Genomic DNA, 14,267 nt, shown 5'->3' with positions numbered 1-14,267 from the left:
AATCACCCTGAATGGCTTTTACAGCCATCTAGCACAGCAAGTTGTGGTAATACCCAGAAGTTAGACATTACCAGCGAGCTCACTGGTGCTGAAGAGTTTCAAACATTCATTCTCAGACATAATGTGGAGTCGGAACAGATAGCTAGTATAGTGCGTAACCACTGGAGAATAGTCCAGAGAAGTCCTTGCTTTGAAGACTCTAAACTCCATTTGACTTATTCAAGATCTCGTAATCTCAGAGAACACCTTAGATTAAAACCGGATCCATCACCAATAATGGGGAATAGCAAAGGGTTCCATTCAAGATGTGGTAAATGTCAAGTTTGCCCTCTAACCATTCAGGGAGATGTATTTGAAAATCCTGTAAATCACAAACAGTACCAATTGCGACACATCACTACATGTAGATCTGATTATGTGATTTACATTATTAAGTGTCCTTGCCAAAAAATTTACGTGGCCAAAACCATTAGATATTTCAATATTCGAATGGCGGAGCACAAATCTTGTTTAAAACTTCAGAAAAAAGAGGCTCCGCTAGTGGCACATTGTATTGAATATAAACATTCTTTTGACCAACTTGTATGCATGGTTATTGATAGAGTTGTGGCATCTATAAGGGGAGGGGATAGAGGGAAAAAGTTGTTACAAACAGAGCAGAGGTGGATTGACCGCCTGTATAGCTTACAACCTCGGGGCCTGAATGCGGCTATCAATTGGCAGGTCTTTTTTTGATTTGGCTATTTATATAGTTATTTATTTAATCAGTACATTTTTTGTAAGTGGGTTATGATTGCATGTATGACTGTATGTATGCTTGTTCTGCAATGCTGAGATTTAGTATTGCTAAGTAAAGGAAGTAAATAGGGTAAACAAATGGGTGTGCGAATGTGGGCTAGGTGACACTGATGAATTGCTATCCGGAAGTGACGTCAGACGCTCCCAATGGTTTAAAACCGTGTAATACGGCTTTGTGCAGCTACTTGACCCGTTAAGTAGCCTGGGTCATTGCACGGAGCAGTCGCTTCAATATACCAGCTCGGATATCTTTGCAGCGCCAGCGGGTTAACAGGTATGCTGTGTGAGTGAGTCTTTTGTATCCGTCTGTTCACTGAGGCGAGGTCCTTTTTCAAGTTCAAGTTTAAGTTGTAAACTGCGGTACTAGTTTTGGGCTACTAGGTTACAAAAACCTTTAATAAGATCCTAAATTATGGTAAGGTTTTCCCTTTAGCGGCATCTTGGGGCCCTGTTTAACACATGTATTTAATGTTCATTAATATGTTCAAGCATGTTAGTATTGTTCTTAAATTAAGAATAAGACTTTTTAAAAAAATCTTAAAAAGATTAAATAATTTTAAGAAAATATATAAAAAAACATTTAATATAAAAGTTGTTATGCTTTATTTCTAGTGCTATCTTGGCGTTTTTCCTGATGAAGCTCCTGGTTAATACATAGGAGCGAAACGGAGATCTTCCGTCGCTAAAGAATATGAAAGCTAAGTAATGTTTCATTAAAAAGGAAGAGCAACATATTTGTAATTCAGCTGTGCTAAACGTAGAAAAAAGCACACAAAAAAAGCATATATATAAAATAAATTATAAAAAGTTTAAAAGTTTAAAAAAACAACTAAAAAATCTTTTGGTATAGAGAGTATAAACGGGATCGATGATAGCTCACCGTATAAGCCATTAGCTTTGTAATATACATTGGGCTTTTGGCTGGGAGCACTTGAGGCCCCTGGTTTCTCTCTGAAATACCTGTCTTTGTGACTATATATTTGTGTGATAGCCTATTATTATAAGATTTCAGTGTGGTTCACAAATTTTGGAAAGTGGGTTTTTAAATTTCCCTTAGCCATGTTGCCAGTGTAGATTAAACTACATTTTCCTGAGGTGCAACAATCATCAATTAAATATGAGTTAGACTGTGTCCTGAGCTTCTGCTTCCACTGCTCGACACTTATGCCCTCCCCCATTCCTCACTTTAAGCACAGAAGTTCCCCATCCTTCTTCCTCATTGGCCACTCACCTTGCAAGACCAGTTAGCAAAATGAAAGCCCCATGCTTCCTTCATGGAAAGGAGCGCTGCATACATGGAACAGTTTCTTAGTGGAGGTGGCAGAGATAAAAATAGCATTAGAATTTACAAAAAAAAGGGGCTAAGGACATAGGATCTATAGGGGCAAGGAAATGAGATGAACAGGAGCTACAGATTGCATCAAGAAAGAAAAATGCGCAGACCAGATGAGCCTTATAAGATATCTGCCGTTACTGTGTATAATTGCATTGAGTTGCATGTATTACATTGTGTATATGGGTGAAATCCAACCAGATCTTTTCTTTTCCTCTTGTCTGATTTACTGAATGAAGAAAAACAGAAAGAAGGAGGGAGAAGAGAAACCACCTTTGAATTTCTCACTGCCTTGTTCTGAAGACTGTTTTGGCCTGTACTTTACAGGAGCTGGGTGCTGCTGGATCACCAGTATAATATCTATCTCTACAGAGAGGGTGTGCTGCGAACTTCCTCTGAACCATACAACAGCACGGACCTACAAGACAAAACCTGCCATCTGACCAATCACTGCATTCAGAAAGAATACTCCAAAAACTATGGCAGATATGAAGAAGGGAATGAAATGTTTTTTGATGAATTTAATCAATATCTGATCAGCTCTTTAAATACCACACTGGAAAATAGTATTCTACAGCAAATAAAACACATAATAAGGTAATATATAGCTGTTTTTATATTTTCAGATTGGAAGCAAGAGATTGGGTATCTGGTTGGTTTGGTTTGATTCTTGAGGCGTTGAATGTTCTTGTGCAACAGTCGCTGCTATTTATTTTTATTACTCCCCAGTCTTGCTTGTATACAGACCTCTTCTCTAAACACTATTCATGCTCACCTTGAATGAAGGGTTCTTCTCATACCAGGGACACCAGCTTGCAGGAATGGGGCAGGAACAGAGACAGAGCTGGCGGGGACGGAATGGGGTTATAGAGATCCCGCAAGGACAGGGAAACTTGTCCCCGTATCCTTCTCTAGATGTGGGATCATTTCTGAAGAATGCATTCATAAAAAAGAATAAGCTGTTCTTTAAGTCCCAATTACATTTCTTTCACTAAACTGTACTGATTTTTCACCTCTGTCGCACCTCTATCCCCAGGCACCTTTGTTCTTCCATCCTTCTACCACCAGGTTGAGTTAAAACAAACATCACAATTAAACACACATCATCCATATATTCTGAAAATATGTGACCAGGTACTTCTAGGCTCCTCCTGGTCATCTCTGAACTCCACGGTCTTCTGGCTCTTCTTGTGGTGCCATCGCTGATCCCTACGCTTCCTGACCTCTTGGAATTCACAGGTCCCACATACCTCTTCAAGCCTGAGCCCTTCCTGGACTCCAGGCTCTACCAGGCCCTCTGGTTACTCCTTCCAAGCAATCTCAGTCGCTTATCTTGGATACACGCACTGAGAACACTCCCAGTCCCTCAGTCATCTTCTCCCAGATTCACACATTGAGGACTTCTTCCCTGCCAGTCTCTCTCTGAGAGCTCTTCTGAGGACTTACTTCCTGTCTCTCAGCCATCAGACAGCCCTGCCACACATACAACTCCACATGGTCCCCTGCTGGTTATCAAGCCAGGCATACCCTCTTAGTCACACCTAAGTTCTACCAGGCAGCCAAGAGACTAGCACTCGTCCCCTCAAGGGTCAGCTGGTTCCCAAAGGAGCTTCTGATTTCACAGCTCTTTGCTCTGGAAGTGTCCTTTTTAGCACCACCAGTCCCTCAGGGTTAGTGGACAGCTCCCAGCAGACTTTGCAGGATGTTATGCAGATTAGTTCCTTTTTTCTACTGCTTAGGCTCCCTCCGCTGTTCAGTGACAGGAACTCCACCCTATCATAGTTTTGAATATGTGTTTAGTTTCAAATTGCTCTTGGAGAGTACACTTCTCCCTTCGTATTCGCAGGGGTTAGGGGATCAACATGACCACGAATAACTTCTTCATATGTTGTTCGCGGTTTTCTTTTTAAAACCCTCCCTCATTTGGTGAAACCGCAAATAACAATCTCGCATTCCAGTAGCTCAACCTTATTCCAACCTTACTTCATCCCCGCTCCCCCTCTGACGCAACCACTTTCCCTGTGCCGCGTCCTGCTTCCCCTCTTGACTCAACTTCCTGTTTCTGGCGGATGCGGCGGAGGGAAATCTCTAGGGCCACCGCAGGCAACCCAATGTAAACTACCGCCGCTGTTGGCAATCTCAGAGACAAGTTTGAAGATAGAACCAGTGGGGTTTGAGAATGAGCGAGAAATGTCATACCTCGGTCACAGTAGGAGCATGGAGTGAAAGATATCGGACGGGGGGGCGGGGAAGGCATGCTGACTGGGGAGAGTGCAAATGCGTGTGACTTGGTCTCTTTTGACTGATTCTTGAAAAGAGGCTGGTAATCTGTGATTTTCTCTGTGCACCCTATGAATCAGTGCTTAGAAAAACGCAGCAAAATTTTTCTCTACAACCATGGATGACCTAATTTGGGTGAGAGGAGCCAGAAGTAAAAAAACCCACAAATTATCAAAACTGCAATTGTGAAAACCATGAATACAGAGGGAGAAGTGTACCATGCTGTGGTGAAACTCTTACAGTAGATAGCCAGCACACTAAGGAGAAGATTCTTTAATGTTTGCGGTAAAATCCAACAGGTCACTGTCGCGGCCGCTATTGTAATGATTTAAAAAAAAAAAAAAAGAGTCATTCTTTAAAAAACCATGTATGCAAAATTTGCAAGTGCTAATCGCTAGTGAGAGCGATTGGCATGTGCGCAGAATAGACCCACAAATTGTATTTTTTTTTAAAAAAAAAAGGCCCCCAAATTGAATATCGGCAGGTGGGATGCCCACTCCTTCCCACCACCATTGTCAAGCGATCCACCTGACACACACACCCCCTGGCAGCAGGAGGGATGCCCACTCCCTCCTGCTACTGCTGTTGAGCAACCCCCTTCCCGGCAGCAGGAGGAAGGGATACCCACTCTTTCTCGCTGCAGTTGTGCCTTTGACGTGCGCCCCCCCCAATGCATCAGCTGTCCCCCACACACACACCTTGTTCACAAAAGCTGGCTGGAGGGATGCCTACCCCTCCAGCCAATAGGCCCACATCTTCAAAATGGCGGGCCTTCCCCTCCCCGGCACATCCTAGGATGTGCCGGGGAGGGGCCTAAGGCTTTGATTGACACTGGTTGCTTAAGGCCCCTGAATTGGAGACTGCTAGGAAGCTCGAAAAAGACCACAGTAAGCTGTTTTGATAATCTGGTACTAAAAATACATGCACATTAAACCAGCTGGAGCAGGTTTAGTGACCTTGTTAAAGGAGTTTTGATAATCTTCCCCTGAGTCTATTTATTTACCATATATCTTACCAGCTACAGGGATGTGATAGGAAACTGTAGGAGTCGCCAAAAAGACAAAGAAAAAAACAAAGAATATACCAAAAACTTCTAAGTCAGGCAAATGAACATTCATTTTTCACTTGATCTCAACCTCTGCATTCAACCTCTGCTTTAGTTACAAGCAATATATGCAATTTAGGTTTATCTTGAAGAAAAGTTTCTAAATAGGCTGGATCAACAAAAATATATCTAGTATTCTGATATGTCACTAAACATTTACATGGGAACTTAAGAAAAAATAAAGCTCCCACAGTCAATACTCGAGTCTTGAGTTGCAGGAACTGTTTTCTCCTGTATTGCGTCTGTTTAGAGATATCTGGAAAGATATTTATCTGTTTATCACAAAACAAGGCATTTGTATTTGTAAAATATAATTTAAGAATAGCTTGCTTTTCTATTTCAGACCTACAGGACAATCAGCCCCCATAATAATGTGGACTTGATAAAATAATTTTTTCTTAGTTTGATTTATTTTCTTTGTATTTGCTTATTACCTGAAGTTGTTATATGTTGTAACAAACCAATACATTTATAAATAAATAAAAACCAAAGGGAAAATGTAAAAGGAGACATGCAAAGCAGGTGTGATGTTAGTTGGCAGAGACTGTTTTATCAGAACTTTTGGTTTGCTAAAATTGTACTTCATCAAATTGCCTGGTAGAATGGGCTAATTTTTAACAGCCTGGATAGATTTGATGCCCATTATCATTGTCCTTTACAATGATTTTGAAAGGCAGAGTACATTGTCTTATGAAAATAATACCACCAAAACTAATTTCGTGTTTCAGGTTTTTTTTCCCATTAATATTTAGGCACAGGTTTCTGAAGGTCCTCTACTCCACCTCTGAGAGTGCCTCTGCTCTCTGCAGCTGAACAAATAACTTTAAGTTATTTTATTGGCGGTTATTTTATTGGTGGTCTTAAAAGTTAGACAAAGAAAAAAGTTTCAGAACTCACTTTTGTTCTGTTGACATTCATTTCTGAATATACATTAACATTTTATAACATTTCCAATATTCCTTTTATCATTCTTAAAACTTATTTTAGACAATTTGTCTATGTATCAAACAATCTGCTAAAAAGTTCTAAACCTTACAGTGCTGAAAAGTTGTCAGTCTTAGAGAAAAGGAGGGCTCTCCCTAAGCTGACAGTTTCAAATTTCATGGATCTGCACACAGAAGCCTTCCTATGTTAGAGCAGCAGTGGGTGGGGTGGGGTGGGTCAGTAGAGTGGGCAGACTTGATGGGCTGTAGCCCTTTTCTGCCGTCATCTTTCTATGTGTCTATGTTTCTCTGATTTAATTATTTCCAGATGTTATATCCTTTGAATTTCTTTAGGTTGCAAATATATATAATATGTTTTTTCATAACCCATTCTTTTGTTCAATACAGTCACACAATACACATAATCACACACTTTTGGGGCCCCTTCATTCATAACTTGATTCATAACTCATATCTCATTCATATTTAAAGCAAGTTATATCTCAGTTTGTGATATTTCTTCCTAGCCTAAAGCACATCTGGTATCAATTAACACCACGATGCCGAGAGCCTAAACAAAGACTTGGAAAAACTGACCATAAAATGGATTCCAAAGACACAAGAATCCAAAATGGAGTCCCTGTAATTTCCTTCATGATCTAGCCTTATAGCAAAGTACATAAAAAGAATATTATTATACTTTCCCTTATATTAATCTGTAGTGTGTTTTTCTGGCCTTGGCCACATTTATATTCAGATTTTTATTTACCCGTTTTTCGTACGCTTCTATTTGGGTGTGGCCTTAACTAACACATATGCTTGTATCTAACTAGAGTTACCCAGAATCATTCGAAAAACAAGCACTTAATACTGCACTATCATGTTCTGATATCCATTCCACTACTGTTCCATAAACATCACCCCCTACTGGCCACGAGCCACTACTCCTCAGTATTCAATTTAGACTAAAAGCCTACTTTTTTGAAATTGCTTTTAACTCATAACTCCCACTCACTTGTAAAGCTCACATGCCTGTTTTCATCATTCCCTCTCTGAGAAGCTCCATGACTCTACTTGACCTGTTTGTCTTCTTGATTAGACTGCAAGCGCAAGAGTAAGTACTGCCTCTTGAATGTTTATTGTATACACTGCATACATCTAGCAGCACTATAGAAATAAGTAGTAGTAGGCTATTTTCAGTTTTATATGCACAAATACCTTTGAACGTTACCCTTTTTGAGTGTATATAACTGAGCGACACATTTTGACTCTGTATCCTAGAGTTCTGTATAATCACTTACCCTGCATTTTTGCTACTCTACTTTTGTCTGAGTCTGTATCTAGCTTCCATCTATAACACTCTGGGATTTCTGCTTTCACAGAAGCTGCCTTACATGTATAGAGCCTGCCATCAGCACCAAACACCTCCCTTATCAGAGTTTCCAATTGTTTGGATTTGATTTCATGGTGGATGAGGCGCTGAAGGTCTGGCTGATTGAAGTCAATGGAGCTCCTGCCTGTGCACAGTAAGCATCTTATTTCTGTAACACATTCTACTTTTAATATATCTTCAATGCTTTTAGTGGATGAAAGAAGCAGTTCCCTTTCTGTCTTTTTTTAATTTCTGCTTTGTGGTATGACATATCTAATTTGATAATGATAACAGTTTATATACCGCAGGACCGTGAAGTTCTATGCGGTTTATAATGATTTAAAAAAGTTACAGATTGAGTAGTACTAACAGGGTTAAGGTTTAGCAGTCAGTTATTGTGGGGAAAGATTGTGCAGTGCAGCTGCCTAAGTACTTTAGGAACAAATATGTTTTTAGGTGTCTCCTAAATTCCCCATAAGTATTCGCAAGCATGAGTAATTGTTTCAGATCTTTACTCCATAATGCTGCCTGATAAGAGAAGAGATGTTGATGTCTTTTACATTTACATCCTTTAACCAGTGGAGAACCAAAATTCAAGTTTGAGCTTCTCTTAAGTCGATTGGTTGAGAAAGAGAAAAGGTTAGTTATATCTGGGGGCTAGGCCGAAAAGTACCTTAAAGCAGAAACATCCGAACTTAAACTTCACACGTGGCTCCATTGGCAGCCAATGCAGGAGTCGGTAGGAAGGAGTTACAAGGTCAAACTTCTTCAGCTCAAAAATCAGCCTGACCGCCGCATTTTGCACCAGTTGTAATCGTTGCAAGTTCTTCTGAGAAATTGCCAGATAGGCGATATTACAGTAGTCAAGTTGGCTCAGTATAAGAGATTGTACCAGAATTCTGAATGATGAAGCATCAAAATATGCTCTATGAGTGTGAACTGGAATTCTGTTACCCTGATCAGTGATGAGACTTCCGGGGTCTGAGAATTTTGTCAGATGAACTTGGCAAGGCAGAAGTGCCACACAGGCTCAGGGCTTAGAGACAGGAGCATACAGACACAGATTTTGATGTGCCACAAACTTCATAAAGTCAGTGTCTTTGCTGGATGAGAAGAAAATCTTTCCGTGTTGTAGTTGGGAAAATTTTTTGCAGGTCCTGTTATCAGTGACCCAGGTTGATGTACTGCCATTTAGTGCTCAAGGAAGAGGGCTTTTTCCTTCATGTCAGGCAATGCCCTGTATAACCATAATGTTAACAAGTGACTAAAAGGTGCCAGAATGGTCGTAACAGACCTTTTCTGCAGTGGCTACTGGTATGAGAAACTTTGAAAGACCTAGACAGTAAAAAGCAAAAACAAGGAGCTGTGCTTTGCTAAACTGTGTACTACTTAATACACTATGTATATAGTGTATTAAGTAGTACAAGCACTGCTGTACTTTAGTGGCTGGAGACAGTAAAAACTGATAAGCAAAATAGAGGAGATTTAGAGCTTGAAAATCAGAGCATTGGTTTATTTATAGTATTTTGTGTGGGTTTCCAAGTAGTGGCGTACCTAGCATACCCGGGGCCCATCATTTTTTGACACCCCCTCCCATCTATATGAAAAATGATTTTTAGTAACAATCCACATATCGCACAAGAGTGTACCTAGGAAAAGGCAGCATCTTAAACACTGCAGTGAGCACTAGAACACCAACACATACATTGTAAAACTAAACAAGCCAGATCCTGCACAGTCAATTGATCCTGTACAGTCGATGCTATCAGAAAGCCATGTCCCTTTCATACATACAGACAGATACACCCTCACCCAATATGAAATAATCACAAACTAAAAATAGAAATACGTAGACAAAAGTTAAACTGAACTGCCAAGAAACATAACTCTGCATACAATGCAACACCATAAAAACAGTAATACATGTCCTCTAATACTGTGCAAAATATAAAGACAGAGATGTAAATTTGAAAAAACTGATACATAACAATCACCACTTTACAAATTACCAAATAAAAATAACAAATAATGAGAAATAACAAAATATCATTTTATTGGACTAATCCCCGTAAGCTCGGTCCCCATCCCTGCAAACCACCTGATTCCATCCACACAAGTCTTGAACTATTTTATATTGAACTTATTATATTAAATTAAAGTATAAAAAGAAGCAATATTCTCCCCACTCTCTCTTCCCGATTTCCCTTCAGTGTCTTCAGCCCACTGTCTCTCCACTTTCCTTCAGCGCACGCACATAAAAACAAGTAAGTAATTTTATATCATTTTCATTCTATTCATTCATAGAAATTAAACATAAGAACATAAGCAATGCCTCCGCTGGGTCAGACCCGAGGTCCATCGTGCCCAGCAGTCCACTCACGCGGTGGCCCAATAGGCCCAGGACCTGTGCAGTAATCCTCTATCTATACCCCTCTATCCCCTTTTCCAGCAGGAAATTGTCCAATCCTTTCTTGAACCCCAGTACCGTACTCTGCCCTAAAACGTCCTCTGGAAGTGCATTCCAGGTGTCCACCATACGTTGGGTAAAGAAGAACTTCCTAGCATTCGTTTTGAATCTGTCCCCTTTCAACTTTTCCGAATGCCCTCTTGTTCTTTTATTTTTTGAGAGTTTGAAGAATCTGTCCCTATCTACTCTCTCTATGCCCTTCATGATCTTGTAAGTCTCTATCATATCCCCTCTAAGTCTCCTCTTCTCCAGGGAAAAAAGACCCAGTTTCTCCAATCTCTCAGCGTATGAAAGGTTTTCCATACCTTTTATCAGATGTGTCGCTCTCCTCTGAACCCTCTCGAGTATCGCCATATCCTTCTTAAGGTACGGCGACCAATACTGGATGCAGTACTCCAGATGTGGACACACCATCGCCCGATACAAAGGCAGGATAATTTCTTTCGTTCTGGTTGTAATACCCTTCTTGATTATACCTAGCATTCTATTCGCTCTCTTAGCGGCCGCTGCGCATTGTGCCGTCGGCTTCATTGTCATGTCCACCATTACTAAGGTGACCATATGTCCCGTTTTGAACAGGACTGTCCCATTTTGGGATCACCTGTCCCATTGTCCCCACACACAGCTTCGGGACGCCAAAAAAGTCCCGTTTTCAGGGACAGCGTCCCGAAGCTGTGCGCGGGGACAACGGAATAGGTGATCGCTTCCTGTCCCTCCCTGCCGTGCAAAAGAAAAAAAAAAGCCTCCCTCAGGGCTGGATTAAAGGGTCCTAGCAGTCCGGCCATTTCTCCCCCTAACTAGCCCATTTCCCTCACCTTCGCGGCCGACTCCATCGCTGGAATTACCGGCAGCAGCACTCCTCACTCTCCCCGCACAGCTGACCCTCCCACTGCAAGACATCTGACATACCTCCCTCAATAGCAGCGTCGGCAGCGCTCTAAACAGGCTGCTTTGCAGCCTTCTCCTGCCAGGGCCTTCCCTGTGTCGCATTGCTGATTACATCATCAGTGATGCGGCAGAGGGAATCGGTGGCGGGAGAAGGCTGCAAAGCAGCATGTTTAGAGCGCTGCCAACGCTGCTGTTGAGGGAGATATGTCAGTCGTTTCACGGTTGGAGGGTCGGCTGCGTGGGGAGAGTGGGTAGTGCTGCTGCCAGCAAATCCATCCAGTACTCTGTACGACTGCAGGCAGGATCTTTGAAGACAAATTTAAATGGCTTCCAGAGTAATCTCTGATGGACAGACTGAGGTTTCCAAACTCTCTCTTGCCGGCACTAGAACCAAAGGTGTAGCCTGTGATGAATTACCTCCCATAGAAACTTCTGCACTCAGCCTACTCACTCCTACTGGGAATAACACACAAGGCAATGCCCTAGAGGGTTCTAGCAAAGGTTCAATTCTAGGATGTAGGGGAGAACTAGGGCCTGCTTGGCTAAGTGTACTTGTGTGCCTAGGGGCCCTCAAAGAATTAATCCTGCCCTGGCCTCCCTCCAGCGCCCGATTTAACCCCCCCCCCCCCCCCGGTCCACTGCCGCTGCTTACCTCCCTGCTGCTGCTGCTGCTATTCGTGACCTAGAAGCCTTATTCCTGACGTCAATTCTGACGTCGGAGAGGACGTTCCGGGCCAATGTCAGAATTGACATCGGGAATAAGGCTTCTAGGCCGCGAATAGAAGCAGCAGGGAGGTAAGCAGCGGCGGTGGACCGGGTGGTTTAAATCGGGCGCTGGAGGGAGGCTTTTTTTGTGTGCGGCAGAGAGGGAAGGAGGTAGGCAGGGAAGCAGGCTGGCTTTGGCGGGGGAGGTAGGTAGGTAGGTAGGCAGGTAAGTAGGCAGGCAGGCTGGCTTTGGGGGTGGTGGTGGGACAAAGTCTGGAAGGCAGTGAGGGGGACATGGGAATGAGGCACTGGGGGCACTAAGGACATAGGAAGGAAGGAGGGAGGGAATAGAAAGGGACAATTGTTGGGCCTGAGTGCAGAAAGAAAGAAAGAAATGAAAGGATGCACAGTCAGAAGGAAACGCAACCAGAGACTCATGAAATCACCAGACAGCAAAGGTAGGAAAAATGATTTTATTTTCAATTTAGTGATAAAAATATGTCAGTTTTGAGAATTTATATCTGCTGTCTATATTTTGCCCTATATTTGTCTATTTTTCTATAGTTACTGAGGTGACATCGTTGAAAACCCCCCAAATATAAATAATTAACATTTTCTCTGCATATAGGGTGCTTTGTGTTTTTTAAAAAATTTTATGGTTACCATTATGAAATAATAAGATAGTGTGTACATGAAAAATGAATTGAAGAAATTGGGGGCGGGGCTAGGGTGGGATTGGGGGCGGGGCTGAATATTAATAGATGTCCCGTTTTGATGAAAAAAAGAAATGGTCACGTTAACATTTCCCCCATGTCCCTTTCTTGGGTACTCTCATTCAGCAACATCCCTCCCATCATATAGTTGTACCTCGGGTTTCTGCTTCCCACATGTAATACTTTACATTTCTCAACGTTGAACTTCATCTGCCATCTTGTCTCCCATTCCCCTAGTTTGTTCAAGTCCCTTTGCAATTCTTCGCAGTCCTCTTTAGTCTGAGTTCCACTAAATAGATTTGGTGGTGTCCGCAAATTTTATTATCTCACACTTCGTCCCTGTTTCTAGATCATTTATGAATATATTAAATAGCAGCAGCCCAAGCACCGAGCCCTGCGGGACACCACTCGATACCCTCCTAAATAATGCCAGTCCCATAACAAAACATGATTTTACAAAAATAATTCCCTGCACAGTCAAGCCTGCAAGGATTACTAGATGTCTTTCAGCAGCTCCCCTCCCTCACTCCCCCTTACCTTCGTGGCTAAGTCAAAATGATCTACCAACAATAAAAGTTTAAAAACACAAAGCGCACTGTACGCAGAGAAAATGTTAATTATCATTTATATTCCGTGGGTTTTCAAAGAGGTCAAGGCAGATGACTTTATGCAATGTCACCTCAGTAACAACTATACAAAAATAGACAAATATACCCCCTCCCTTTTTACTAAACTGCAATAGCGGTTTTTAGTGCAGGGAGCTGCGCTGAATGCCCCACGCTGCTCTTGACACTCATAGGCTCCCTGCGCTAAAAAACACTATTGCGGTTTAGTGAAAGGGGGCCATAGTACAAAATAGACAGCATATATAAATTCTCAAAACAGACACATTTTGATCACTAAATTGAAAATAAAATCATTTTTCCTACCTTTGGTAATTTCATCAGTCTCTGGTTGCACTTTATTCTTCTGACTGGTCATCCAATATTTCTTTCCTTCTTTCAGCCTCCTGTATGCTTCCTCTTCCAAAACTTTTTCTTTATTTCACCCTGCCCCCTTCTTTCTTTCTCTCTCCATGCTCCCTTTCTTTCTGTATGTCTGTCTTTCTCTCTCTCTCTCTCTCTCTCCCTGCCCCATTTAGTCATAGTAGATGATGGCAGATAAAAGATGCGAATGGTCCATCCAGTCTACCCAACCTGATTCAATTTAAATTTTTTTCTTCTTAGCTATTTCTGGGCAAGAATCCAAAGCTCTACCCAGTACTGTGCTTGGGTTCCTACTGCCGAAAGCTCTGTAAAAACCTACTCCAGCCCATCTACAGCCTCCCAGCCATTGAAGCCCTCCCCAGCCCATCCTCCACCAAATAGCCATAAACAGACACAGACCATGCAAGTCTGCTCAGTACTGGCCTTAGTTCAATTTTTAATATTATTTTTTGATTCTAGATCCTCTGTGTTCATCCCAAGCTTCTTTGAACTCAATCACAGTTTTACTCTCCACCACCTCTCTGTAAAGTAGAATTTCCTAACATTGCCTTTGAATCTACCACCCCTCAACCTCAAATTATGTCCTCTGGTTTTACCATTTTCCTTTCTCTGGAAAAGATTATGTTCTACGTTACATTGCCTTTGAATCTACCACCCCTCAACCTCAAATTATGTCCTCTGGTTTTACCATTTTCCT

The 14,267-nt window shown here is 41.8% G+C and overlaps 1 protein-coding gene across 2 annotated transcripts in view; it reads left to right on the top strand.

The window, feature by feature from the left end:
• TTL (tubulin tyrosine ligase) overlaps positions 1 to 14,267 on the top strand; it is a 126,150-nt gene that overhangs the window by 89,261 nt on the left and 22,622 nt on the right. Inside the window, exons 5-6 of one of the 2 annotated variants that reach the window (XM_033936557.1) lie at positions 2,504 to 2,728; positions 7,822 to 7,965. In XM_033936557.1, coding sequence (XP_033792448.1) covers positions 2,504 to 2,728; positions 7,822 to 7,965 — 369 coding nt within the window. Of the gene's footprint in view, positions 1 to 2,458; positions 2,729 to 7,821; positions 7,966 to 14,267 lie in introns of both variants that reach the window. The other variant, XM_033936556.1, reaches the window with a different exon arrangement.

This window comes from Geotrypetes seraphini, chromosome 3, assembly GCF_902459505.1.
Source record: "Geotrypetes seraphini chromosome 3, aGeoSer1.1, whole genome shotgun sequence".
In the NCBI taxonomy this organism is placed as follows: domain Eukaryota; kingdom Metazoa; phylum Chordata; class Amphibia; order Gymnophiona; family Dermophiidae; genus Geotrypetes; species Geotrypetes seraphini.
Note: the sequence above shows the minus strand (reverse complement) of the source record. Positions and strands in the feature narration are given on the sequence as shown.